The following is a 27,999-nucleotide window of genomic DNA, read 5'->3' as shown; positions in this document are numbered from 1 at the left end:
ATTACTTCACGTTAGTTTTTAATAACAACAACCTGAAAGCGACGGTTGCGTTATTAAAAATACGACAGATTTTACACAGGCTGGAGCTGCAGTATTGTGTTATTTCTTCCAGGAATAGTTATTTATCTCCAAAGGCTCAACCTTAGCTGCAGTAATAAGATTATTCTTTTGGAGCAAATCCAGTAGAGAAGATACCGAACACCGCCAACTACAATGGTGAGTTACTGTATTTCTGCTCACAATGATACAGTGCCTAGATTTAATATTTTCCTGACTGAAATGTCGTTCTTTATTGATTATTTGAAACTTATTAATAATAGTAGTAGTAGTAGTAATAATAATAATACATTTCTTAAAGCTTATGTTGACCTTTTTCTTAATGATTGAGGCTTTGTAAAGTTCTTTTCTCCCTCATTTATTTAGTTATTGTATTTTCCCTTTAATACTGTGATGTTTTATTCCTGATCATATTTCTTGCACTCAATAAAATAAATTAATTAATAAATATACTTTAATATACTCACTAATATACTTTAACGTTACGGTGTGTAAAAGATAAAGTGATTTATTTAGTGTCATCTCTATTTGTTTAGGTTATATAAGAAAGTAAATATGGTATTACATGTAATCTTTATAGTTATGGATGAAAAATATACTGCTATTTTCCTGGCTGAAATTTCATTCATTATTGATTATTTGAACCGTATTAATAATAATAATAATATTTATATTAATAATATTAATAATAGTAGTAGCAGTAATAATAATAATAATATTAATAATAATAGTAGCAATAATAATAGTTATAATAATAGTAGTAATAATAATAATAATAATTATAATAATTATAATAATAATAATAATAATACGTTTCTTAAAGCTTATGATGATCTTTTTCTTAATGATTGAGGCTTTGTAAAGATTTTTTCTCTCTCATTTCTAGCTTTTGTTATTGTATTTTCTCTTCAATGCAGTGCTGTTTTATTCCTGATCATCTTTCTTGTATTCAATAAAATAAATAAATAAATAAATAAATAAATAAATAAATAAATACTACTTTAATTTAATATACTCACTAATATACTTTAACGTTACGGTGTGTACAAGATAAAATTATTTATTTAGTGTCATCTCTGTTTGTTTAAGTTATATAAGAAAGTAAATATGGTATTACATGTAATCATTCAATCCCTTTTTATAGTTATGGATGAAAAATATACTGCTTTTTCAATTAAAACTTACAAGTGCCAAGTAATATTTTACACATTTTAATTTTGTTTACCTAAATAATGTTTATAGACGACACGGAGGCTCAGTGGTTAGCACTGTCGCGTCAGAGCAAAAAGGTTGGTGGTTCGGTTCCCATCTGGGTCAGTGAGCATTTCTGTGTTTGCATGTTCTCCACGTGTTGGCGTGGGTTTCCTCTAGGTGCTCCGGTTTCCCCCAAAGTCCAAAGACATGAACATAGGGGAATTAAATAAACTAAATTGGCCATAGGGAATGAGAGTGACTGTGAGTGTGCCTTGGGTGTTTCCCAGTACTGGGTTGCGGCTGGAAGGGCATCCGCTGCGTGAAACATATGCTGGATAAGTTGGTGGTTCATTTTGCTGTGGTGACCCCTGATGAATAAAGGGACTAAGGCAAAGGAAAATGAATGAATAAATCTTTATATATGATCCTGGACCACGTCTTTTGTATGCTGCATGGTTGTTATTTTTTATGAATAGCCAAAAACATTGTTTAGATCAAAATTTATAGAGTTTCTTGAATGCAAAAAGTTATTAGATTATTACAGATCAAGTTCTATTAAGATTTTTTATAAATCTCTTACTATAAATATAGACTTTTACATTATAGGTTTGCGGCTGTAAGGGCATACGCCGTGTTAAACATATGCTGGAATAGTTGGCAGTTCATTCCGCTGTGGCGATCCTTGATAAATAAGGGACTAAGCCGAAGGAAAATGAATAAATGCATGTAAATATATCAGATTTGATGAATGAATGTAAATATATCAGATTTGATGAATGAATGAATCTAAATATACCAGATTTGATGAATGAATGAATGAATGAATGAATGTAAATATATCCGATTTGATGAATGAATGAATGTAAATATATCAGATTTGATGAATGAATGAATGAATGAATGAATGAATGAATGAATGAATGAATGAATGAATGTAAATTTATCAGATTTGATGAATGAATGAATGAATGTAAATATATCAGATTTGATGAATGAATGAATGAATGAATGTAAACATCAGATTTGATGAATGAATGTAAATATATCAGATTTGATGAATGAATGAATGAATGAATGAATGAATGTAAACATCAGATTTGATAAATGAATGTAAATATGTCAGATTTGATGAATGAATGTAAATATATCAGATTTGATGAATGAATGAATGAATGAATGTAAACATCAGATTTGATGAATGAATGTAAATATATCAGATTTGATGAATGAATGAATGTAAACATATCAGATTTGATGAATGAATGAATGAATGTAAATATATCAGATTTGATGAATGAATGAATGAATGAATGTAAATATATCAGATTTGATGAATGAATGAATCTAAATATACCAGATTTGATGAATGAATGAATGAATGAATGAATGTAAATATATCCGATTTGATGAATGAATGAAAATATATCAGATTTGATGAATGAATGAATGAATGAATGTAAATTTATCAGATTTGATGAATGAATGAATGAATGTAAATATATCAGATTTGATGAATGAATGAATGAATGAATGTAAATATATCAGATTTGATGAATGAATGAATGTAAACATCAGATTTGATGAATGAATGTAAATATATCAGATTTGATGAATGAATGAATGAATGAATGTAAACATCAGATTTGATAAATGAATGTAAATATATCAGATTTGATGAATGAATGTAAATATATCAGATTTGATGAATGAATGAAAGAATAAACATCAGATTTGATGAATGAATGTAAATATATCAGATTTGATGAATGAATGAATGAATGTAAATATATCAGATTTGATGAATGAATGAATGAATGAATCTAAATATATCAGATTTGATGAATGAATGAATGAATGAATGACTGTAAACATATCAGATTTTTTTCTTTAGCTTAATTTTGGCATCTGTAATGCAATTTTCTCAGTATTTTGATTTATTTTCGTTCGTATGCAAAAGCAGCCGGTTTTTAACATTTCAGAGTTGTTTGCAATATTGTTCTCCTCAATGCTAAAAACTGCATTTCTAAAAATGACAACAAAAAAATTCAATAAATCATGTTTTATTTACAACTGTACTCTTCAATTCAACATAAGAGCATGATATCTGAAAATTGAGTTATCTGTTTTTGCACATAAACTTTCTAGGCACATCAAAGTGTCTATAAAACTATTTTAATAACAATTTTATTTGAAAATATTAACGAATAATGGATATATTAGGATTTATTACGTATATTACTTTCATAAAGTACATAGATTAGCTACATATATTCATTCATTCATTCATTTTCCTTCGGCTTAGTCTCCTTATTCATCAGGGGTCGCCACAGCAGAATGAACTGCCAACTATTCCGGCATGTTTTACGCAGCGGATGCCCTTCCAGCTGCAACCCAGTACTGGGAAACACCCATACACTCTCACATTCACACACACTCATAAACTACGGCCAATTTAGTTAATCAATTCCCCTATAGCGCATGTCTTTGGACTGTGGGGGAAACCGGAGCACCCGGAGGAAACCCACGCCAACACAGGGAGAACATGCAAACTCCACATAGAAATGCCAACTTACTCAGCCGAGACTCAAACCAGCGACGTTTCTTGCTGTGAGGCCACAGTGCTAACCACCGAGCCACCGTGTCGCCCGCAAAAATAGTTTAAATGAATATAATGTATATCTAACTTGTTAAATTGTTGGATAACACTGCCGTGAGTTGCAAAGTGCTAAATTAAAATCAGGAATACGAGTACAACATGCCACTCTGGGCCTTCTGTGCTAATTCTGGAAAGGTCATCTTATCCTAAGGATCCAATTTAAGTTTCATTTAAAAATAAATGCAGTGTCATTCACGGCTCGAACTGAAAAACAGTAATCTAGGGCTGAGCAATGTTGAAGAAAAATGTGATATAGCTTGCCAAATCCTACAATATATAAAAAACTACTTATATATAACAGGGAAATTAAAGAGCCCATATTATACATGAAATAGGGTCATATTTAGGTTGTAAGGGTCTCCAACAACAGTCTAATATGCATGCAAGGTCAAAAAGCACTTTGATGGTCTTATAATCTGCATTTATTTTTGCCTAATTATCCCAGCGACTCCCATATGAATCGTTCAGCGATTCATTTGTTCCCAAACCCCTCCTCAGCGCGAAGCTAATCTGCGCTGATTGGACCGATGACAGCCTGCTGCGATTGGTCGACAGTGACAGGCTTCAGCGCGAGACAGAGTGAAATGGCCAGCTGCTAATCATCAATATAAAAGTAGTCACAGTGCATACACGCTTCATAGTGTAAGGCTTTTTTCGAGATGGACACGAGTCTCCTGTCTCCTAGCCCCTAGCCGTCACACACTCTACCTGCTCTTTTTCTCACACACACACACACAAACACACACACATTACACTCCTCCTCAGAAGAACTTTGGAGATCGACACGAGTCTCCTGTCTCCTAGCTTACGATGGCCATAGCAACGACAAACGGCAGTGGAACGCGAGCTCACAAAAGCCTTTAACGTTAAATCCGTAAACAAAGCGGCACGCGTCGCGTTTTTAACGTGGCTTTACATGCGATATGAGAATATAAAGAGTAACCGCGTGTACTGTACCAGGTTAACAAGTAACAAAACACAATAAATACATAATTTGCAAGCTAGAGTAAACGAGGCAACAATTTTAATCGCACTTACTTACACTAGTGAATAAACCTCAACCACTGACTCTTCACAGTTTCATCTTTGGGTAGAGACTGTCAATATTATCCATCTGAGCACAGCGTGACTTCATTCGACCGGCGGCGTCTGTGTGTGTGTGTCTAGTGTTTTTTCTGTGTTAGTGGGCGGGGCCGCAGGTTTCAAATCTCCCGAGTTTGCGCGCATAACTACTGGCGAGGCTTGTGTTTCGTAGCCGCATCATCGCGAAACACCTAATGACTCGTTATCAAGACGACTCGTTTGAAGCACTATGAGTCGACTCTTTTATAGATGAATCAATAGTTTTAAACACTGTACACTTACAGATTTAAGCCTTAGCTGGATATTTCACTTCACTTAGAGCTGTGTTACACACTATATGGAAGGGCATTTTCAAAAACCCATAATATGGGCTCTTTAAGCAACTTTAAAAAAATAAACAGCCTTGTTTTACTTTTGCATTAAAAATCAATCATTTAATAAAGTTTCACTTCAGCAATAAAAGGGTTTCATAATAACTGCTTCAAAAGTAATGTCAAATATGTCTATAAATATTAAAAAAAATCATACAGTGGAGAAAATAAGTATTGAACACGTCACCATTTTATCAGAAAACAGATTCCTAAAGGTGCTGTTGACTTGAAATTTTCCCTGGATGTTGATAAGAACCAAAGAAATCCATATATGTAAAGAAAACAAAACTAATAAGTTTACAACTTAAGTTATGTGTAATAAAATGAAATGACACAGGAAAAAAGTATTGAACACATGAAGAAAGGAAGGTGTAGAAAGGCAGTGACTACGTTTACATGGGCATTAGTAATCAAATTATTTGACTTAATCTACTTAAGACAATAATAAGACTAAGGTGTTTACATGAGTTGCTTTTTAAATGATCCTGTTTTACATGTTATAACACATAGTTCGATTAACGTCATTGCGTCACCACGCTATCCGAGTTTCCTCCAGAGTTTCATGTAATTTTGGGTGTTTCATATTTAATTTGTCGACTTTAACAGCGGTTTGGCACTTTCACTTTCATTCAGGAACATTTCATGCATGCCCCCTTGAGAAACGAGATATTGGATTTAGCTATGAACTGCAGGAAGAGTGTAGTTCTAATGGAATTTCATACCGCACGCTGAATAGGAGGAAAAAACCTCCGCATTTCGTGATGCAAGTGTCTGTGGACTTCACTGACTCAGTAGGTGCAGATAATAGTGTCAGACAGCCGTGTGTGTATAGACCAGTGTTTCCCAACCCTTTTCCTGGAGGCACACCAACAGTACATATTTTGCATGTCTCCCTTACCTGACTAATAAACTTCAGGTTTTGGAGTCTCTTCTTATGTTCTAACAAGGTGACTCAGGTGTGTTTGATTAGGGAGACATTGAAAATGTGTACTGTTGGTGTGCCTTCAGGAACAGGGTTGGGAGACATTGGTATAGACTAGCCTGTCGTGAAACGCAGCGAAAAGTCCTACCTGACGGTAATAGCTTGATTAAGGTGTTTACATGTCTGTACTGCACTATAATAATGCGACTAAAATCAGCATACTCCACATGTCTTCAATTTTTCTTCAGTTCTCAGACTCTTAATTAGAGTATTGTCTTAATCAAATTAAAATCGAATTATTTGTGTCCATGTAAACGTACTCAGTGAAATCCCAGACAGCAGCTGAAATATCTCAGTAGTTCTTCAGCAACCTTCTGCCCTTCCTCAGTGTAAATGAATATCAGCTGCTTCAGTCCAACATCTACATTAGCAGTAGGATAAAGATGAAACCAGGGTGGACATTTCAGCAAGACAGTGATCCAAAACACAGCCAAGGAGACTCTCAGATGCTTTCAGAGAAAGAAAATCAAGCTGTAGAATGGCCCAGCCAATCACCTGATCTGAATTCAATAGAAAATATAAATTAAAGCTCAGATTTAATAGACGAGACCCACAGAACCATCAAGATTTATGCACCGTTGAAAAAATCACACCTGATTCTCCATATGAGAGAATTGATCTTTAATCTTTAAGCTGCCATCACCAAAAAAGCCTTTTATATAAAGTATTCAATACATTTCAGTGGTTCAGGACTTTCTCCTCGTGTCATTTCATTATTACACAGAACAAATATGTCAGATTTTTTGTTTTGTTTTATTTTTATATTTGTATTGTTTGGGTTTTTACCAAAATCTGCTTCAATTCCATGTCAACAGCTCCTTTAGAAGTGTTATTCCCAGGAAAAACACAACATGACATGTTCAATACTTATTTCCCCCGCTGCATATAGGTCAATTTATGCATCATCTAAAAGGAAAGACTTTCCATTGATGGTTTGTTCGGATTGGATATTTGGCTGAGATACAATATATGATCAAGATGCATGGAAATCTGCAACCCACGGGCTAAAAAAATCCAAATAATGAGAAAACATGCTTAAAAAGGCCAAATTAATCAGTTTAGCAATGCATACTGCTACATAAAAATAGAGTTTTGATACATTTACAGTAGAAAATATAGAAAATGTCTTTATAAAACATGATCTTTAATTAATATAATGATTTTTTTGGCATAAAAAACGATATATTTTTGTCTATATTACCACAGATATACAATTGAAGCACAGAGTTTTATTTCTTTTTTAAATATTTCCCAAACAATGTTTAACAGATTCAGGAAATTTTCACAGTATTTCCTATAATATTTTTTCTTCTGGAGAAAGTCTTATTTGTTTTATTTCGGCTAGAATAAAAGCAGTTCTTAATTTTTTTAATGCCATTTTAAGGTCAATATTATTAGCCCCTTTAAGCAATATTAGTTTTGGATTGTCTCCAGAACAAACCACTATTATACAATGACTTGCCTAATTACTTTAACCTAATTAACCTAGTTAAGCCTTTAAATGTCACCTTAAGCTGAATACTAGTATCTTGACAAAATATCTAGTCAAATATTATTTACTGTCATCATGACAAAGATCAAAGAAATCAGTTAATAGAAATGAGTTATTAAAACTATTATGTTTAGAAATGTGTTGAAACAAAATTCTCTCCGTTAAACAGAAAATGGGGGGCTAATAATTCAGGAGGGCTGATAATTCTGACTTCAACTGTATACCCATGCAACATAAGACGGCTTTTGTGTTCTAGGGTCACAAATAAGCATGTATTTTTGGTTTCAGGATGAAGAGAGTCCTCCCTCTCTGACTGACATGAGTTTGATGTGTGTCTGCCATAATGTGGAAGAGCTTTGTGTTGCGCAAGAGGACGGGTCACTACAGTTTCAGCACTGCCCTGTGTTTCCTCAAGAGTTGGCTGATCAGCTGCTGCACAAAATGGCCAGTGAGGGTATGTTGATGTTCACTACCATATTGGATGACCTACATAGGCCGTAGTGTATGAGTGTGTGTATGAATGTGAGAGTGTATGGGTGTTTCCCAGTACTGGGTTGCAGCTGAAAGGGCATCCGCTGTGTAAAACATATGCTGGACTAGTTGACAGATCATTCAGCTCTGGTGACCTCTAATAAATCAGGGACTAAGCCTAAGGAAAATGAATGAATGCTTGAAACGGTCAAAGGACTGGCAGCAGGGCTTCCAGAGATACTCTGTTAAATTACAGAAAATCCAACACAATCTCACGGCAATTCGTAACTTTGATTTAGTGGCTAATTCGTATGAATTCGTACGATCTAATTCGTACAATTTAGTACGATTTGCTCATCCCCCAATGACGATTGGGTTTAGGGGCGGGGTTAGATGCCACGCCTCCTTTTTAAAATCGTACAATTTCGTACAACTGAACTCGTACGAATTCGTACGAATTAGCCACTAAACTGACAAAACGTAAAATACTTACGTTTTCTCGTGAGATCAGGCTGGAAAATCAGCATTTCACAAAATTACAAGCACAATAAATTTAAGGGTTTAATGCGGTAACTTGTGAAATAAGTCCATCCCTTCTCAAAAAGTTGAGTTCCGTGCCCCAGCTGTGCGTGGAGATGAGCCCAATTATCTCTAGTCAGTACCATTTCACCTCCCGCACAAGCTCTGGCTCCATCTTCAGAGGTAAAGTCTAGATCGGATACGCGGCCGGCCGGAAGTGCAATATGCACATTAATTATAATAGCATTTTTTATGATACTGTATAACAATAATTAATATTTTTATAGTGCTGTGAGGGTTGGGTTTAGGGTTGGGGTGGGGGTAGGCGTTAAAAAATACAATTTATGGGGTAATTTAATAGATAACATGAATAATACTCGGTACAACTACTGTTTTTACCTTATTGTGACGGTTGGGTTTAGGGGTGGGGTGGGGGTAGGCGTTAAAAAATACAATAAATAGGAAATGTAATAAATAATATAAATAATTCTCGTTAACTTCCGGCCGCATCCATATCTGATCTAGCAACAACCATCTTCAGGTTGGAGGAAAGTCCTTACTCCTGGAGGAGGAGTTCAAGTATGTTGGGGTTTTGTTCAGGAGTGAGGGAAGGATGGAGCGTGAGATTGACAGGCGGATTGGTGCAGCGGCAGCAGTAATGCGGTCAATGTACCTGTTGTGGTAAAGAAGGAACTGAGCTGAAAGGAAAATCTCTTAATTTACCGGTCAATCTACGTTCCTACTCTCACCTATGGTCATGAGCTTTGGGTCATGACCGAAAGGACAAGATCTCGGATACAAGCGGCTGAAATGAGTTTCCTTCGTAGGCTGGCAGGTTGCACCCTTATAGATAGGGTGAGGAGCTCAGAGCCGCTGCTCCTCCACATTAAGAGAAGTCAGCTGAGGTGGGTCGGGCATCTGTTTCAGATGCCTCCTGGACGCCTACCTAGGGAGGTGTTCCAGGCATGTCCCACCGGGAGGAGGCCTCAGGGAAGACTCAGGACACGCTGGAGGGACTATGTCTCTCGGCTGGCCTGGGAATGCCTCAGGATCCCCCCAAAGGAGCTGGAGGAAGTGTCTGGGGAGGGGGAAGCCTGGGGTTCTCTCCTGAGACTGCTGCGCCCGTGAACCAGCCCTGGAAAAGCGGGTGAAAAATTAATAAATGAATTTTGTAAAGTTGCTCTGTGCATTTACAGTAATTTACTTGCAAAGTACAGTTTTACCATGTGCAATAGCTAAAAATGTACTGGATTAATCCTTATTTTTACAGAAAAAGAACTACAACCAATCTCTGTTAAATGAAAGGTATTTAACAGTTATTTTATGTCTGTTAACCACTATTGTTATTTTTGTTAGTTATGGATAAAATATGTATTTTAATATTGACCTTAAAACGGTTTTCAAGAGTCCACACTTGCTTGACAACTGTTAGCAGGTTTGGCATGCTGTCCCGGGAGAGAACCCTGAGCTCTGAGATAGTTGAGCCCAGGACTCCCGCCTGGTCCATAGAGCATGTGAGGGGAGCACAAGATCAGGTGGTTCTCGAGAGCTCCCCGTGGTAAAGGAGGAAAGGAGGAGAAGGGGTGGATGGGGGGTTTCTTCGGAAAACGAAGATAAGAGAGTAGTTCTAGCTAGGCTACTTATAGTGAGTTGGGGTTAATCTTATTGGCTAACTAGAGAATGTAGATGAGTGGCCAGCTGCAGTCAATCATATCACGTGCTCCTCTCGAAATTAGCTTGTGAAACTTCACTTAAAAAATGACAGACTTTTATTCTAGCCGAAATAAAACAAATAAGACTTTCTCCATACTACAGGAGATACTCTGGAAAAATTCCTTGCTCTGTTAAACATCATTTGGGAAATATTTGGAGAAAGAAACATGAGGGCGAATAATTCTGAGCTCAACTCAGTCAATCCTTGTTTTGTTCTCCAGGATCGCATGTATAATCACAGTATATTGATCTATTTGATTTCAGCATCACATTGTGATCTGTGTTTCCTCTCAGGAGTCCTCAATGACAGAACTATAGGAATTTTCCAGAATCTGCAGCATCTGCGGTTGCGGCGAGCTCACATCCAGTCCTCGCACATCTCGGCGGAGGCTTTCAGACTGGCTCTCTGCATTCACAAGCTTCAAGAACTGGATATTTCCCATACACAAAGCAACATCTCAATCTCAGAAGTTCTCCACAGTCTCGCCTCCAGCAAACTCTGCAGACAGAGCCTCCAAACACTGCTGATGGACGGGTTATGTATTTACGGAGAAACGAACGTGAATGCCCGCTTTAGCATGCTCCGTGGCTTAAAAAAGCTCTCCTTAGCCGGGACGGATCTAAACGACAGCTCTTTGGAGGACATCTGTACCATTCCCATGCTAGAAAACTTAGATATCTCAAGCACAAACATCACAGATTTAACACCTTTACTGAATTGCCAGTCACAGCTAAAGTCTCTAACACTCCATGGCCTTCAGAAATTGGAGATGAAAGCCTCCAGAGTTAATTTGGTGTTCTCCAAGCTGGAGTTTCTGAGGCATTTGGATATCTCGAATGATAAGCTTCTGGTGGACGTTGATCAATTGGTGCAGCAGCTCTTGGAGCAGCCTGGGATCCTTCTGAATCTTGTGTCGCTCGATGTTTCGGGATGGAGAGGTGTGAGCGATGCTACCATACAAGCATTTGTGGAAAATCGTCCAGGGATGAGGTTTATCGGGCTGCTGGCCACAGGAGCAGGTGGCTCTGAGATGCTGCGTGGAAATGGAAATCTGAAGGTAAGAGCCTTTGTTGGCACTCGCAGAAAATTGTAGGTGCAAAGGAGTCATCTTAATGAATTAAGGAACAATTCCCTGACCTTTTGACATGCAAGGCTCTATTATAAGGATCTAAGTGGATGGTCAAATGCACGAGTGCACATAGCATCCACTTTTGCTATTTTAAGGATGGGAAAAACAGTCGCCGCACTCAGCTCATGGTCTAAAAGGGTTGTGCTTATTCTATTAATAAGCTATGGGTGTGTTTTGGGTGTAATGCACATTAAACCAAGCAGAGTCTCATCTCCCATTCTCTTTAGCATTTTTTCTGATCGGACAGATTTCTGAAAACATTTCCATTTACACTTGACCACATCAATGTGTCTTCGCTAAACATATATAACACTGATCTCAAATCCTGTGCAAATACAAAGGCGCAGTATGTAAGTTTGACACCTAGTGGTTGAACTAGGTATTGAACGCCTGGTTGAAAACCCACGCAAGTGCAGGTTGCCAGATTGATGACACCAACAGGGTGTCATAAGGCTGATTTAAGACATGTTCTCAATAAAAGCAACAGAGTTTTTGTCCTAACCAACACCTGAAGTTGATATATTAGAAACACACTCATACACTACGGCCAATTTAGCTCATCCAATTCACCTACAGCGCATGTGTTTGGACTGTGGGGGAAACCGGAACACCCAGAGGAAACCCACGCCAACACGGGGAGAACATGCAAACTCCACACAGAAATGCCAATTGACCCAGCTGGGACTCGAACCAGCGACCATCTTGCTGTGAGGCACTGTGCTGCCTGATAATGATTCTAAAAACTTTATTATTTTAATTTCACAAGACCTTTAAGGGGGAAACACAAATCACACCTGTAATTGTTATCCTGAATACAGCACTTCTGTATTTACAGGTGGCTGGAGAGTCTAATTTGCACCAACTGTGTGAAGCCTTGAGGAGATACAGCGACCGCGAGAGTTTCATACGAGAGGTTCTTGCTCATCTTTACAGTCACACCAGTGAATTAGCAGAACCTCAGCCAAACATTTTAAAGGTGCAGCAGTTTCTTATTTAACCGTTTGATTTATTATTATTATCTGTATTTGTGCAATGACTTGCCTAATGAACCTTTAAATGTCACTTTAAGCTGAATACTAGTGTCTAGTAAAATATGTCGTCAAATATTTTGTGCTGTCATCATGACAAAGAGAAAAGAAATCAGTTATTACTTAATTAATCGTTCAAACTATTAGAAATTTGGGAAAAAATATACAGGGGGGCTAATAACTCTGACTCTGACTCGATTACCTACAGAACAAACCATCACAATAACTTGCCTAATCACCCTAACCTGCCTAGTTAACCTACTGTAATTAACCTAGTGAAGCCTTTAAATGTCACTTTAAGCTGTATACTAGTGTCTTGGAAAAATATCTAGTCTAATATTATTTACTGTCATCATGACAAAGATAAAATAAATCAGTTATTAGAAATGAGCTATTAAAACTATTATGATTAGAAATGTGTTGAAGGAAATCTCTCTGTTAAACAGAACATGGGGGGAAAAAATAAATGGGGGGCTAATAGTTCTGACTTCAACTGTACATGTGTTGCAGCTGGTTTTGGCAGGGATGCGACGGCACACAGATTCTCTCCATGTTCAGCTCGTGGCCTCTGCGTGTGTGTTTAACCTGACTGTTCAGGAGCTGGTGCTGGGGATGCCACTACACCTGCTGGGAACTGTGGTAAAACAGCTTCTTATAGCCATGAAGAACTTCACAAAACACGAGCAGGTATGTTTGTTTGCTTGCTTGTTTGTTTATTTGTTTGATTGTTTTTTTTTGTTTGTTTGTTTGTTTGTTTGTTTGTTTGTTTGATTGCTTGTTTGTTTGTTTGTTTGTTTGTTTGTTTGTTTGTTGTTGTTTGTTTGCTTGCTTCTTGCTTGTTTGATGGTTTGTTTGTTGCTTGCTTGTTTGTTTATTTGTTTGATTGTTTTTTGTTTACTTTGTTTGTTTGCTTGTTTGTTTGTTTTGATTGCTTGTTTGCTTTTTTTGTTTACTTGTTTGTTTGCTTGTTTGTTTGTTTGATTGCTTGTTTGCCTTTTTTTGTTACTTGTTTGTTTGTTTGTTTGTTTGATTGGTTGTTTGTTTGCTTGCTTGCTTTGTTAATTAGTTTGCTTGTTTTTTGTTTACTTATTGTTTTCTTGTTTGGTCATGTGATTGCTAGTTTGTTTGTTTGTTTGTTTTGTTTTTTTGTTTGCTTGTTTGTTATTTAGCTTGTTTGTTTGTTTGCTTGTTTTTTGTTTGCTTGTATGTGTGTTTGATTGGTTGTTTGTTTGATTGCTTATTTGTTTGATTGGTTGTTTGTTTGCTTGCTTTGTTTATTTGTTTGCTTGTTTTTTGTTTACTTATTTGTTTGCTTGTTTGGTCATGTGATTGCTTGTTTGTTTGGTTGGTTGCTCATTCGTTTGATTGTTTGTTTTGTTTGATTGCTTGTTTGTTTGTTTATTTGTTTTGTTTGTTTGCTTTTTTGTTTGTTTATTTGTTTTGTTTGTTTGCTTGTTTGTTTGCTTGCTAGTTAGCTTGTTTTTTGTTTGCTTGTATGTTTGTTTGCTTGTTTGTTTGTTTGATTGCTTGTTTGTTTGCTTGTTTGTTTGTTTATTTGTTTGTTCGTTTAATTGCTTGTTTGTTTGTTTGTTTGCTTGTTAGTTAACTTGTTTGTTTGTTGTTTTTTTGCCTGTTGGTTTGTTTGTTCTTTGAGTGCTTGTTTGTTTGCTCGTTTGCTTGCTTGTTTGTTTGCAATCTCAGACACATGCAGTCAATAGTTAGTGACGTCACGATGTTGGGCGTGACTTGGTGTACACATTAAAACATTGCATGCAGTCTCAGCTTGCATGTGCACCTGGTCTGCCTTTCTCATTTTCATGGCAAGAAAAAAAATACACTTGTCATAAATTATATTAAAGTCCGCATGAACCAGAAGACCTTTATTTCAGTATGTTGATGTACCTCCAACCGAAACAGAATATTGAGGAGGGGGTGGGGTTTTCTTTAGCGCATCATTACGTCATAGCAAACTAAACAGTAAGAGAGGGTATTAATCATAGACTGTAAAACATGGACGTAGTAGCCGTGACGTCACCCATAGGTTTCTGAAGAGCGCAAAAGAAGCTACAAGTAGGCGCGGCCAACCGTCGCCATTTTGTTCGCGCGTCATCACACCCACGGCGGGATACCAAACAAGGGCAAAGAGGCGGAGAGTGGGCGGAGCTACAGACACCTGCTGGCACTTTGCTTAGACCTGACAGACAGACTTTACTTTGGGAGAAACGCTTGATACTCTATTACCTGCGACTCGTTTGTGTTCTGACCACATGTGCTTGGCTGTACACTATATCAATTAAGTGTTTAGACTTTTAAAAACACTGTAGTAATACAGTGAGCCACTAAACATTGTTCTTATGATGTTTTTCTACAGGAGGAAAATGCAAATTACTTTCAAACAATATAGTGTGTGTTATTAATGCAAGACTATTGATGAACTCCAGCATAATACTGTATGATAACGCTTCAGATGACTGTTCTAGAGCCTACAGCTAATCAATCTGTCAGATTCTGGAGTGTTTTACAGCTCTAAAGAAAAATATTAATGATAAATGATCTTAAATAAAACAAATACATTTATAGAGATGGTATACAAGTATATAACTTTACTCAGATGGGAAACGGAGGCCACATGAATGGTTTGTAAGCACAATTAAGTGCACACAGCATCCCATATCATCTGATAATTGTAAGAAATAAGTCCAAAAGGCAGCTGACTGTGTAAAGCCACATAAAACAACACAAAAATACGATGAATATGCCGAGATCAGTGGCTAATCTGCCGGATTCAGCTGAGGTGAAGTGACGGCGACCAGCGAGATCTAGCTGTCACTCAAGTGGCCACGCCCTTAATTATGCAAACTTAATATAACCTAATATAAAGGAAATGGATGAGCGATAAAAAAATTCACCCCCTCACAGTTGTCATGGAGGGTAATAATAGCTAAATGACCCAAAATCGTTCTTTGTACCAGGCTGTAAACACCTTTTAATCTGCTGTAAAGTTGGCCATTCTAACAGTGGGCTCAATTGCAATTTGCTCTATTATGGAGCCAGGACTAGCGGAGTTTTGATGAATTGCAGTTTCAGTTACTTCAGTAATGGCTTCCCGAGGGAGAGCGGGAGGTTGCCGCTTGGTATTAATATGCACTTGCTATGTAAACCCTCCAAGGTTGACGTGCACAGAAGGACCGCCATTCCAAATGTGGAAGCAAATGCCCAAACTTTGACTGAAGATTACCAAAACAAACACTTTTTTTTAGGTGGATTAACTTGCACAGATCAAGCATTCAGTTTAAGAATAACAATGTGAGTTAGAAAATTAAAGATTTCAGGTGGACTTTAAGCTTTTACAGTTTGTTTTTGCTAATAAACTAAAGACTTAACTAGGTTAAATAGGCAAGTTAGGATAATAAAGTGAGCTTTCGGAAAACAGTGGTTTGTTCTGTAGACAATCGGAAAATATATTTCCTGCAGGGGCTAATAATATTAAAATTGTACTTAAAACAGATTTTAAAAAAAATAATATTTCAGCTAAACAAACAGAAAAGACTTTCTCTAGCAGAAAAAATATTATAGGAAATACTGTAAAAATTTCACAGGAGGGATACCCATTTTGACTGAATAATAACAATAATAATGATCATGTTTATTATTAATTGATTGAATGTGCTGAAATCACCCACCCCTATTTCCCCTTAAATATGACCCATTTGTTATAAGATTAACCCTTAATGTCTTTTGTTTGTTTCTTTCTTTTAGTTGCAGAAGAATTGCCTGCTCACCCTTTGCAGTGATCATATCTTACAGGTCGTCCCGTTTGACAGGTCAGTCTGTTGTCTGGGCATCGTTCATCTTGTTTAAATGCACTCTTTATTATAGTGTGGCTTAACGTAGTCTTGACCTCTGCTCGCTGATAGATACGAAGCAGCTAAGCTGATAATGATGTTGCTGGGGAATCACGAAGATCAGACGGTGCAGAGAATGGTGGTGGCTGTGGTCTCCATACTGGTGTCTAAGGCAATCAGTCGACGTTTGGCTTCATTCATTCATTCATTTTGTTTTTGGCTTAGTGTCTTTATTTATCAGGGGTCGCCACCGCAGAATGAACCGCCAACTTATCCAACATATGTTTTACACAGCGAATACCCTTCCAGCTGCAACCCATCACTGGGAAACACCCACACACTCTCATTCACACACATACACTATGGCCAATTTAGTTCATCAGCAGCGCATGTGTTTGGACTGTGGGGAAACCGGAGCACCTGGAGGAAACCCACGCCAAACGGGGAGAACATGCAAACTCTGACCCAGCCGAGGCACGAACCAGCGACCTTCTTGCTGTGAGGCGACATTGAGCCACCATGCTGCCCAAGTTTTATTTATATTGTTCTTAACTATATGATGTTTGTCGATCAATTGTTCTTGGTGCATTTCATTTGCAGTATTACGTCATTTGTCATACTCTCTCACTCTTTGTTGCAGCTGAGCACAGAGGAGATCTCAAAACTGGGTGCAGAAGAGTTCATCATGAAGGTAAGTGCTCATGTTCACGCGTACGCTTATTTGCTTTTACTGTTTTAAAGACGCCTAGTAAGCACATTTGTGTGGGTGTTAGTCCATGTCTATTAGCAAAGTTTTGAACGTTGACAAAACCGCTAAATTGAATTATAAATTAAAGGCCAATATATGTTACAGCAAATGAAAAACACTGCGTTGTAATATCCCAACTCTGGGTCAAATATGGACAAACAGTTGGGTTAAAAAAACATTTGGTTTGTGCATATTTGAGCCAACATTGGGTTAATACAACCCAAGAATTTTCCAGAGTGCAAGAAGTTTACGAGAACTTTATAATAACTAAGGCCTACATAGGTTCACTTAAAAATGCTGGGTTGATTTAAGCAAATGCTGATGTCAGATGTGAACAAACCCAACAGTTGGGTTAAAACATTTGGTTTTGTTCATATTTGAGCCAACATTGGGTTAATACAAGACAGTAATTGTCAAGAGTGCAAGAAGTTTACAAGAACTTTGTGATAACTAAGGGCTACATAGATTCACTTAAAAATACTGGGTTGATTTAAGCAAATGCTGGGTCAAATGTGGAGAAACCCAACAGTTATGTTTAAAACATTTGGTTTGTCCATATTTGAGCCAACATTGGGTTAATACAACCCAAGAATTTTCCAGAGTGCAAGAAGTTTACGAGAACTTTATAATAACTAAGGCCTACATAGGTTCACTTAAAAATGCTGGGTTGATTTAAGCAAATGCTGATGTCAGATGTGAACAAACCCAACAATTGGGTTAAAAACATTTGGTTTGTCCATATTTGAGCCAACATTGGGTTAATACAACACAGTAATTGTTAAGAGTGCAAGAGGTTTACAAGAACTTTATAATAGCTGAGGTCTACATAGGTTCACTTAAAAATGCTGGGTTGATTTAAGCAAATGCTGGGTCAAATGTGGAGAAACCCAACAGTTATGTTTAAAACATTTGGTTTGTCCATAATTAGGCCAACATTGGGTTAATACAACCCAAGAATTTTCCAGAGTGCAAGAAGTTTACAAGAACTTTATAATAACTAAGGTCTACATAGGTTCACTTACAAATGCTGGGTTGATTTAAGCAAATGCTGATGTCAGATGTGAACAAACCCAACAATTGGGTTAAAAACATTTGGTTTGTCCATATTTGAGCCAACATTGGGTTAATACAACACAGTAATTGTTAAGAGTGCAAGAGGTTTACAAGAACTTTATAATAGCTGAGGTCTACATAGGTTCACTTAAAAATGCTGGGTTGATTTAAGCAAATGCTGGGTCAAATGTGGAGAAACCCAACAGTTATGTTTAAAACATTTGGTTTGTCCATAATTAGGCCAACATTGGGTTAATACAACCCAAGAATTTTCCAAAGTGCAATAAGTTTACAAGAACTTTATAATAACTAAGGTCTACATAGGTTCACTTAAAAATGCTGGGTTGATTTAAGCAAATGCTGGGTCAAATGTGGACAACCCTAACAGTTGGGTTAAAAACATTTGGTTTGTCCATATTTGAGCCAACATTGGGTTAATACAAGACAGTAATCATCAAGAGTGCAAGAGGTTTACAAGAACTTTATAATAGCTGAGGTCTACATAGATTCACTTAAAATGCTGGGTTGATTTAAGCAAATGCTGCGTCAAATGTGGACAACCCTAACAGTTGGGTTAAAAACATTTGGTTTGTCCATATTTAGGCCAACATTGGGTTAATACAGGACAGTAATGATCAAGAGTGCAAGAGGTTTACAAGAACTTTATAATAACTAAGGTCTACATAGGTTCACTTCAAAATGCTGGGTTGATTTAAGCAAATGCTGGGTCAAATGTGGAGAAACCCAACAATTATGTTTAAAACATTTGGTTTGTCCATATTTGAGCCAACATTGGGTTAATACAAGACAGTAATGATCAAGAGTGCAAGAGGTTTACAAGAACTTTATAATAACTAAGGGCTACATAGTTTCACTTAAAAATGCTGGGTTGATTTAAGCAAATGCTGGGTCAAATATGGACAAACCCAACAGTTGGGTTCATATGCATACCTGCCAACACCCCTGTTTTTCTCGGGAGTCTCCTGTATTTCAGACCCATCTCCCGCCACCCTCCCGTTTTGTTATTTCTCCCGGAAAACTCCCGTAACTTGTGGTTAAGTATGTTATGTATGTCAGCCACGCCCAGTACCTCTGACCCAATCTGAGAGTTAAACTGAAAACAAACATAAAGTGCATTTTCAGATTTTAATTTCAGATTACAAGAGCTAACAGTTTGTTTTGTTCATAATGACATGCGCAGATGAATTGTTCACCACAGAACTAGTAATGTGAGCTAACAATATCAATAAGGTTGGGTTTGACTTCAGGGGGACTTCAAGGGGAAGATAAGGTGTTTAGGATCTGTAAATTGCTAAATGCTGAAGGTTTTTTTGTTTAAGTTACACAGAGGATGATTGGGATTGTATTGTCCTGTTATTGTGTGTAAATGCAGCAGCTGCTGAGTATTGTCCAGCAGAAAGCATCTCTGGGTCTGGTGGACTCCACGCTGAAGTTTGCACTGAGTGCTCTTTGGAACCTGACGGATGAGACGCCCACAGCCTGCACACACTTCATACAGTGCAGAGGAGTGGAGCTCTACCTGGAGCTGCTGGAGGTACACACACACACTCACGCACACACACACACACACACACACACACACACACACACTCTATTATTCATTCCTCATTCTCTCTTCTTCTACAGACGTATTATTCTGAGTCCTCCATCCAGCAGAAGCTCCTGGGCCTTTTGGTAATTTTTTTGGTTTTCATGTGATGATAAAATGTGTGAAATTTTACACATTTACAAAGCAAACACTAGCACACACACATGACCACTTATGACCACACACAAAACTTCTGTTGTCTCAATGTTTACAGAAGATTTGTTGACAGTATAATAATAGATAGAGGTTAACTGTTACAAATAAACCTATAGAAACTACTAGTATTTATATATATATACACTCACCGGCTGCACATCCATGATGTGAATCTCCCGTTCCACCACATCCCAAAGGTGCTCTATTGGATTGAGATCTGGTGACTGTGGAGGCCATTTGAGTACAGTGAACTCATTGTCATGTTCAAGAAACCAGTCTGAGATGATTCGCGCTTTATGACACATGTGCGTTATCCTGCTGGAATGTAGCCATCAGAAGATGGAGTACACTGTGGTCATAAAGGGATGGACATGGTCAGCAACAATACTCAGGTAGGCTGTGGTGTTGACACGATGCTCGAATTGGTACTAATGAGCCCAAAGTGTGCCAAGAAAATATCCCCCACACCATTACACCACCACGCAGCAGCCTGAACTGTTGATAACAAGGCAGGATGGATCCATGCTTTCATGTTGTTGATGCCAAATTCTGAGCCGACCAGTCCGAATGTGGCAGCAGAAATGGAGACTCATCAGATCCAGGCAACAGTTTCTCCAATCTTCTATTGTCCAGTTTTGGTGAGCCTGTGTGAATTGTAGCCTCAGTTTCCTGTTCTTAGCTGACAGGAGCGGCACCCGGTGTGGTCTTCTGCTGCTGTAGCCCATCAGCCTCAAGGTTGGACAGTGTTGTGTGTTCAGAGATGCTCTTCTGCAGACCTCAGGTTGTAACGAGTGCTTATTTGAGTTACTGTTGCCTTTCTATCAGCTGGAACCAGTCTGGCCATTCTCCTCTGACCTCTGGCATCAACAAGGCATTTGCGCCACAGAACTGCAGCTCACTGGATATTTCCTCTTTGTCGGACCATTCTCTGTAAACTCTAGAGATGGTTGTGCGTGAAAATCCCAGTAGATCAGCAGTTTCTGAAATACTCAGACCAGCCCGTCTGGCACCAACAACCATGCCACCCACGTTCAAAGTCACTTAAATCCCCTTTCTTCCCCATTCTGATGCTCGCTTTGAACTGCAGCAGATCGTCTTGACCATGTCTACATGCCTAAATGCATTGAGTTGCTGCCATGTGATTGGCTGATTAGAAATAAGCAGTTGGACAGGTGTACCTAATAAAGTGGCCGGAGAGTATATGTATATATAAAGTCCTCCTGTTGTCACCAAAATAGTGCTTTAATTTCTTGATGAAAAAAGTTTCCAAATTCTTCCTGAAATTTGGTTCGCACTAGCTTATCTTAAAAACTACTGACATCAAAAAAAATGTATTTTAATTTCACGGGACCTTTAGATTCTGTTTAAGCCGCTCAACGCTGACAGTGTGTTTTCTCTCCAGAATAATGTGGCGGAGGTGGAGGATCTGCGGCCGGAGCTGATGAATGAGGAGCTGCTGGAGCACATTCTCCAGCTCCTGATCATGCCGCTGGTGGAGGTGGACGTCAGCTACTTTGCTGGAGGGATTTTGGCTCATCTGGTGTCCGTCAAGGGGCCCGTGTGGAGTCTGGATGAGGAGCTGCGCTGCACAGTACAGGAAAAACTGGTGTGTGTGCAGTTGAAGTCAAAATTATTAGCCCCCCTGTATATTTTTTCCCATCAATTTCTGTTTAACGGAGAGATTTCCTTCAACACATTTCTAATCATAATAGTTTTAATAACTCATTTCTAATAACTGATTTCTGTCATGATGACAGCACATAATATTAGACTAGATATTCTTCAAGACACTAGTATTCAGCTTAAAGTGACATTTAAAGGCTTAACTAGGTTAATTAGGGTAAAGTTATAGGGTAATTACCCAGCAAGCACAGGACGTCAACATGACATCAGATTGACGTTGTACCCCAACATCGTGGGGACGTTGCATTGTGGGTGAAAAGGAAAATCGGGATGACGTCAGAACCCATCGTCAGACCGACGTCAGAACTCAACATCAGACAGACGTTGGAGTCACTTTCCAACGCAACCTAAAAACAACCAAATATCCACGTCTATGATGTTACTGTTTAACGTTGTGTGGACGTTACCGATATGACGTCTATCAGACATTGGATTTTGGTTAAATTAATGTCAGTATTTGACGTCAATATGACGTTGGTTTAAGATGTTGGCTCGACGTTGGATTTTGGTCACTCTCTAACACAACATTAAACACCTTATGACGTTGTTTGCCTGCTGGGTAGGCAAGTCATTATATAATGATAGTTTGTTTTGTAGCAAATCCCAAAAAAATCTTGCTAATAAATCTCTTTCATTATCAGCACTCCTCTATCCTGTCATGGAGTTCACCTCAGCATGTGATGGTTTCTTACCGGTAAGTGCTCTGATGTATAATCGATTGTTCTTGCTGTTGTACTTGTAGTATTTAAGTATTATTATCCTCATTTACCATATATATAATAATGAAGAAAGCTAACAAATGAAGTAAACAAAACAAAGATGGGTAGCATATTGCGTCATCAAAATGTGCTGCCTACTTTTTCTATGGGAGGTAGGACAATCTGAAAAGGTAGGTCAAATCGACAAAACACCGGCTTGTCCAACAGGCAATATAGATGGTCACTTACGGCCCTGTTTCCTGGAGGGCCCCATGATCACTGCTCTTGCATATGTACTGTGAACCAAAGCGCGAGCATGTACGTTTGAATCGGGAACATTTCTCAATGCACAAACACCATTAAACATGAGACAATTCACAACGACAGTGAGAAAAAGAACAACCTCCACATTTCATTAAAAGAATATCTCTGTATAATCCATACATGACAAATAGCTGAAAATGATTATAAATACACAACAACAGTGTGAATAAAAGCAGAAAGTATTAGAAACATAACCCTGCAGCACCACACTCTATTTTGCATAACACGATGGCGATCGGCTATTGGGTGAACTAGAATAACGTAACGTATTTCTACACTGACTCCACATATCTCTCCAAATTGCTCACATTTGATATGAAGCCGAAAAAGTGTCTTAAAATCTTAAGTAATATAACTTAAGTGTCCAATATAATACAATACAATATAATACAATATAATATAAGTGTCCAATCTGTGCCCTTCTTCATTTATTTTTTACACTTGCACTTTCATTTGCAATACTTTGCAATACTTTACAATACTTCCAAACTTATGTTTAAATCTGAGTAAATGTTTTTGCATACACACTGAAAAAAAATAATCAAAGATGATTCCTTGGATTTACTCAATTTTCTTTACGTTAAGTGGTTGTAAACTATTTATTTGGGTTGAATTTAAACAAACAAATTAAGTTTAATTTTCTTAAATTTAATTTGTTTGTTTAAATTCAACACGAATAAATTGTTTGCAACAGTTTTGCAGACATAATTTTTTCAGTGCAGTTGAAGTCAGAATTATTAGGCCCCCTTTGAATTTCTTTCTTTTTTAAATATTTCCCAAATGATGTTTAACAGAGCAAGGAAATGTTCACAGTATTCACTGATAATATTTTTTCTTCTAGAGAAAGTCTTATTTGTTTTATTCCAGCTAGAATAAAAGCAGTTTTTAATTTTTTAAAAGCCATTTAAATGTCAATATTATTAGCCCCTTTAAGCTATATTTTTTTGATAGTCTACAGAACAAACCATCATTATACAATGACTTGCCTAATTAACCCAGTTAAGCCTTTAAATGTCACTTTAAGCTGTAGAGAAGTGTCTTGAAGAATATCTAGTCTAATATTATTTACTGTCATCATGGCAAAGAGAAAATAAATCAGTTATTAGAGATGAGTTATTAAAACTATTATGATTAGAAATGTGTTGAAAAAAATCTGCTCTCTGTTAAACAAAAAATGGGGAAAAAATAAACAGGGGGGCTAATAATTCTGACTTCAACTGTATGTTTTATAGGTTAATTATGTTACAGTTAATAAATCTCGAGTTTTTTTAGGGCCCCTTAACCCTACTGGCCGGCAATACAGGCAAGAAATAGTTCATCCAAACTGAAAATCAGTGAATCATGCCACCTACTGGACAACAGTGTGTAGTGCCCTATTGGAAGATTATTTAACAAGTGTTAATGAAAAACACTTAATTTTGACATATTATTGATGGAAACGAAATAATATGCTTTATTTATCCAAAAAAATGCTTCTTAATTGAAGAATTTCTATATATTTTGACTAGAAACAAGACAAAAACTCTTAAGGAAAGTAATTATACAATGTACAGTTGAAGTCAGAATTATTCGCCCCCCTGTATATTTTTACCCAATTTCTGTTTAATGGAAAAATATATATTTAACACATTTCTAATCATAATAGTTTTAATAACTCATTTCTATTAACTGATTTATCTTCACCATGATGACAGTAAATAATATTAGACTAGATATTCTTCAAGACACTAGTATTCAGCTTAAAGTGACATTTAAAGGCTTAACTAGGTTATTTAGGGTAAAGTTAGGGTAATTAGGCAAGTCATTGTATAACAGTGGTTCTGTAGACAATCTAAAACAAATATTGCTTAAAGGGGCTCATAATATTGACATTAAAATGGCTTTAAAAAAATTAAAAAACTGCTTTTATTCTAGCTGAAATAAAACAAATAAGAATTTCTTCAGAAGAAAAAATATTACAGGAAATACTGTGGAAATTTCCTTGCTCTGTTCAACATCATTTGGGAAATATTTGAAAACTATTGACTAATTTTGACTTCACCTGTATATCTTTTCTGTGTCTTCTCAGGACGTTCCAGCCGTTTTTTCCTCTGCTGGACGTCTGTCAAAGTTCTGGTGTTCAGCTGTGGGCTCTGTGGGCGATTCAGTTCCTCTGCTCTCAGAACGGTAGCAAACACTACAACACAGACTGCATGCCAGAATGTGGGTGGCACTTTACAATAAGGTTGCATTAGTTAATGTTAATGCACTTATTAGCATGAACAATGGACAATACACTTATTAGTACAGTATTTATTCATGTTAGTTATTATTTAGGCTGCACGGTGGCTCAGTGGTTAGCACTGTCGCCTCACAGCAAGAGGGTCGCTGGTTCGCGTCCCGACTAGGCTAGTTGGCATTTCTGTGTGGAGTTTGCATGTTCTCCCCGTGGGTTTCCTCCGGGTGCTCCGGTTTCCCCCACAGTCCAAACACATGCGCTATAGGGGAATTGAATAAGCTAAATTGCCCGTAGTGTATGAGTGTGAATGAGAGAGTGTATGGGTATTTCACAGTTCTGGGTTGCGGCTGGAAGGGCATCTGCTGTGTAAAACATACGCTGGATCAGTTGGCGGTTCATTCCACTGTGGCGAACCATGATTAATAAGGGACTAAGCTGAATGAATGAATGAGTTATCATTTAGTTAATGAAAATAAAGTTAATGTTAACAAGCTGGTTGTTAATGCATTAGTAAGTGTTAAAGTATGATTAATAAATGCTGTATTGTTCATTATTAGTTCATGTTGGTAAATACATTATCTAATGAAACCTTATTGTAAAGTGTGACCAAAGTGTCACTTTCAAACCTGTTTTTCAAGTAACTGTCTTCTGATCTGTGCGTCAAATTTGCATGAGAGATTAAAATACACGGCAAATTTGCATGAGGAACTGTTCTGTCTTTATGCAAGACTAGCATGCAAATTTCTATTGGACTTCTATTGGACTAAACTTTTTTAGACGCTAGTATCAGTATTGTATCAGTTTTAATAATATCTATTAGCTAGTGCGCTTCAAAACTATGACAAAATTTGCATTTAGAAATAACAGAACTTGCACATAAATGGATCAACATAAGTGGATTAACTATTTTTTCATACTTCAGTTTCTCATCAAATCCTCTGACCAATCAAATGCTCTCTAGTATCTGACAAGCCCCGCCCTGTTCATCTCATTGGCTTTTCATTTGATGCGCTTGAGCTCAACCACTCTCACTGGCAGAGCTGTGAGAAAACAAAACACCATTGGCTGTTTTTTTTTAAAGAGGAGAGGAGCTACTCTATGTCAGTGTTGCCAGATTGGGCGCTTTTGAATTTATTTTTGCGGGTAAAAAATGACAGGCGGGTTGGGATAATTTGGGCTGTTTTGCATAGGCGTGCACGCCAGCCCCGGTCTGCCCTTATAAACCTGTTTTGATCTCCAAATGAGATGCCATAGCCCCCACTCTTCGCATACATACGCTTAGAACAGTGTAGAAATGCTTGTGATCTCCCCACCACCACCCCGCTCCACAGCCTCGAGACAGGTTATTTTAGTCTACTGATTGTTGGGCGACACTATTTGGTTTTCAGCGGATTTTCGACAGATTTTGGGCTGGATTCAGTCAGCTACATCTGGCAACACTGCTCTATGTCCCGCCCTCTCTTCATGTTTCAGTTGAAATGACATCAAACATTGAATAAAAGATGCACATTTCAAAGCACTTCACGAGACCTTTAAGTCGAAGCTTGACTTTTCAATGGCGCTGCTGTTGTTGAAGCCCCTCAGTACTGCAGTATGCTGGAGTCTGAAGGAGGAACAGATTTGCTGAGGGTCCTGATCTGCCACACAGAGGCACACACCGACGTCAAGAGTCTGGTGGAAAACATCCTCAAGATCCTGGAGAGAAACCTTCATCCCACAAACACAGGTTTACAATGAAATCAGAGTGCTATAAGATAATGTTTTTCATTGACAGTTAAGGTCAGAATTATTCGCCCTCCTGTGAATTTTTCTCAAATATTTCCCAAATGATGTTGAACAGATTCAGGAATTTTCACAGTATGTCTGATAATATTTTTTCTTCTGGAGAAAGCCTTATTTGTTTTATTTCGGTTAGAATAAAAGCAGTTTTTAATTTTTTTAAAGCCATTTTTAGGTCAATATTATTAGCCCCCTTAAGCAATATTTGTTTTGGATTGTCTACAGAACAAACCACTGTTATACAATGACTTGCCTAATTACCCTAACTTTACCCTAATGAACCTAGTTAAGCCTTTAAATGTCACTTTAAGCTGTAAAAGCTTAAAAAATATCTATTAAAATAATATTTACTGTCATCATGGTGAAGAGAAAATAAATCAATTATTAGAAATGAGTTATTAAATCTATTATGTTTATAAATGTGTTGAAAAACATTCTCTCCATTAAACAGAAAATGAGGGAAAATTATACAGGGGGCTAATAATTCTGACCTCCACTGTATTTTCACTAACATAATACACATTACTTCGGTCACATATAACTTGTACAGCATTTATTAATCATAACTCAGCATCTACTAATGCATTATTAGAAATTAAAACTCATGCTAGTTGAGTTAACATGAACTATTTTATTAACAATAACAGTAAGACTTTAGTTTAGGTCACAATTGACGGTATTAACAAAAAATTAACTAACACTACTTGCTTAATAAACTACTTATTATCTGCTTATTCATAATTATTGAGGTAGAGGTTTTGGGCAGGATTAGGGATGCAGAATAAGATCAAACTTTATAACTACTAATGAACAGTTCATGTCTTAATAATAGGCAGGTAGTAAGCCAGTAGTTACCGTAGTAATGTGTTACCGTCATTTTCTTCTTGTTTTTCTAGTGGAGGCCGTTCATTGAGGAAATATAAAAACAGTGGATCCGACATGCTGAAGGGATTCATCAGCCAGAAATGTTTATAACTCTCCACAGAACATTTATCTGCTGGTACATTTGTTTTTTTCTGGCTAAACTAATAGAAGTAATGTGTTTTCAGTTTGTTATTAAAATGTGCAATTTGTGAACTTGTGGAAAGTAATTTTTTTTTTCCACAAATAGTTTTTACTAACGGCGGTTCATTCCACTGTGGCGACCCCAGATTAATAAAGGGACTAAGCCGAAAAGAAAATGAATGAAC

The 27,999-nt window shown here is 37.3% G+C and overlaps 1 protein-coding gene across 2 annotated transcripts; it reads left to right on the top strand.

The window, feature by feature from the left end:
- zyg11l (zyg-11 family member, cell cycle regulator, like) lies at window positions 1-27,886 on the top strand. Of its 2 annotated transcripts, XM_056470905.1 has the most exons (15): window positions 1-216; window positions 8,124-8,289; window positions 10,833-11,596; window positions 12,504-12,644; window positions 13,207-13,383; window positions 16,456-16,520; window positions 16,614-16,713; window positions 17,182-17,232; window positions 19,736-19,897; window positions 19,990-20,037; window positions 21,510-21,713; window positions 22,432-22,484; window positions 24,881-24,978; window positions 26,607-26,756; window positions 27,706-27,886. In XM_056470905.1, exons 1-15 carry the CDS (start codon window positions 214-216, stop codon window positions 27,720-27,722), a joined length of 2,199 nt encoding a protein of 732 aa, XP_056326880.1. In that variant the 5' UTR covers window positions 1-213; the 3' UTR covers window positions 27,723-27,886. The 2 variants fall into 2 exon arrangements, with proteins under 2 accessions (XP_056326880.1, XP_056326871.1); XM_056470896.1 differs by lacking the exon at window positions 1-216 and having other exon boundaries at window positions 8,106-8,289.
- The last annotated feature ends 113 nt before the right edge of the window (window positions 27,887-27,999 follow it).

This window comes from Danio aesculapii, chromosome 2, assembly GCF_903798145.1.
Source record: "Danio aesculapii chromosome 2, fDanAes4.1, whole genome shotgun sequence".
Taxonomy (NCBI): Eukaryota; Metazoa; Chordata; class Actinopteri; order Cypriniformes; family Danionidae; genus Danio; species Danio aesculapii.
The sequence above is the reverse complement of the archived record's forward strand: the minus strand, read 5'-3'. Positions and strand labels throughout refer to the sequence as shown.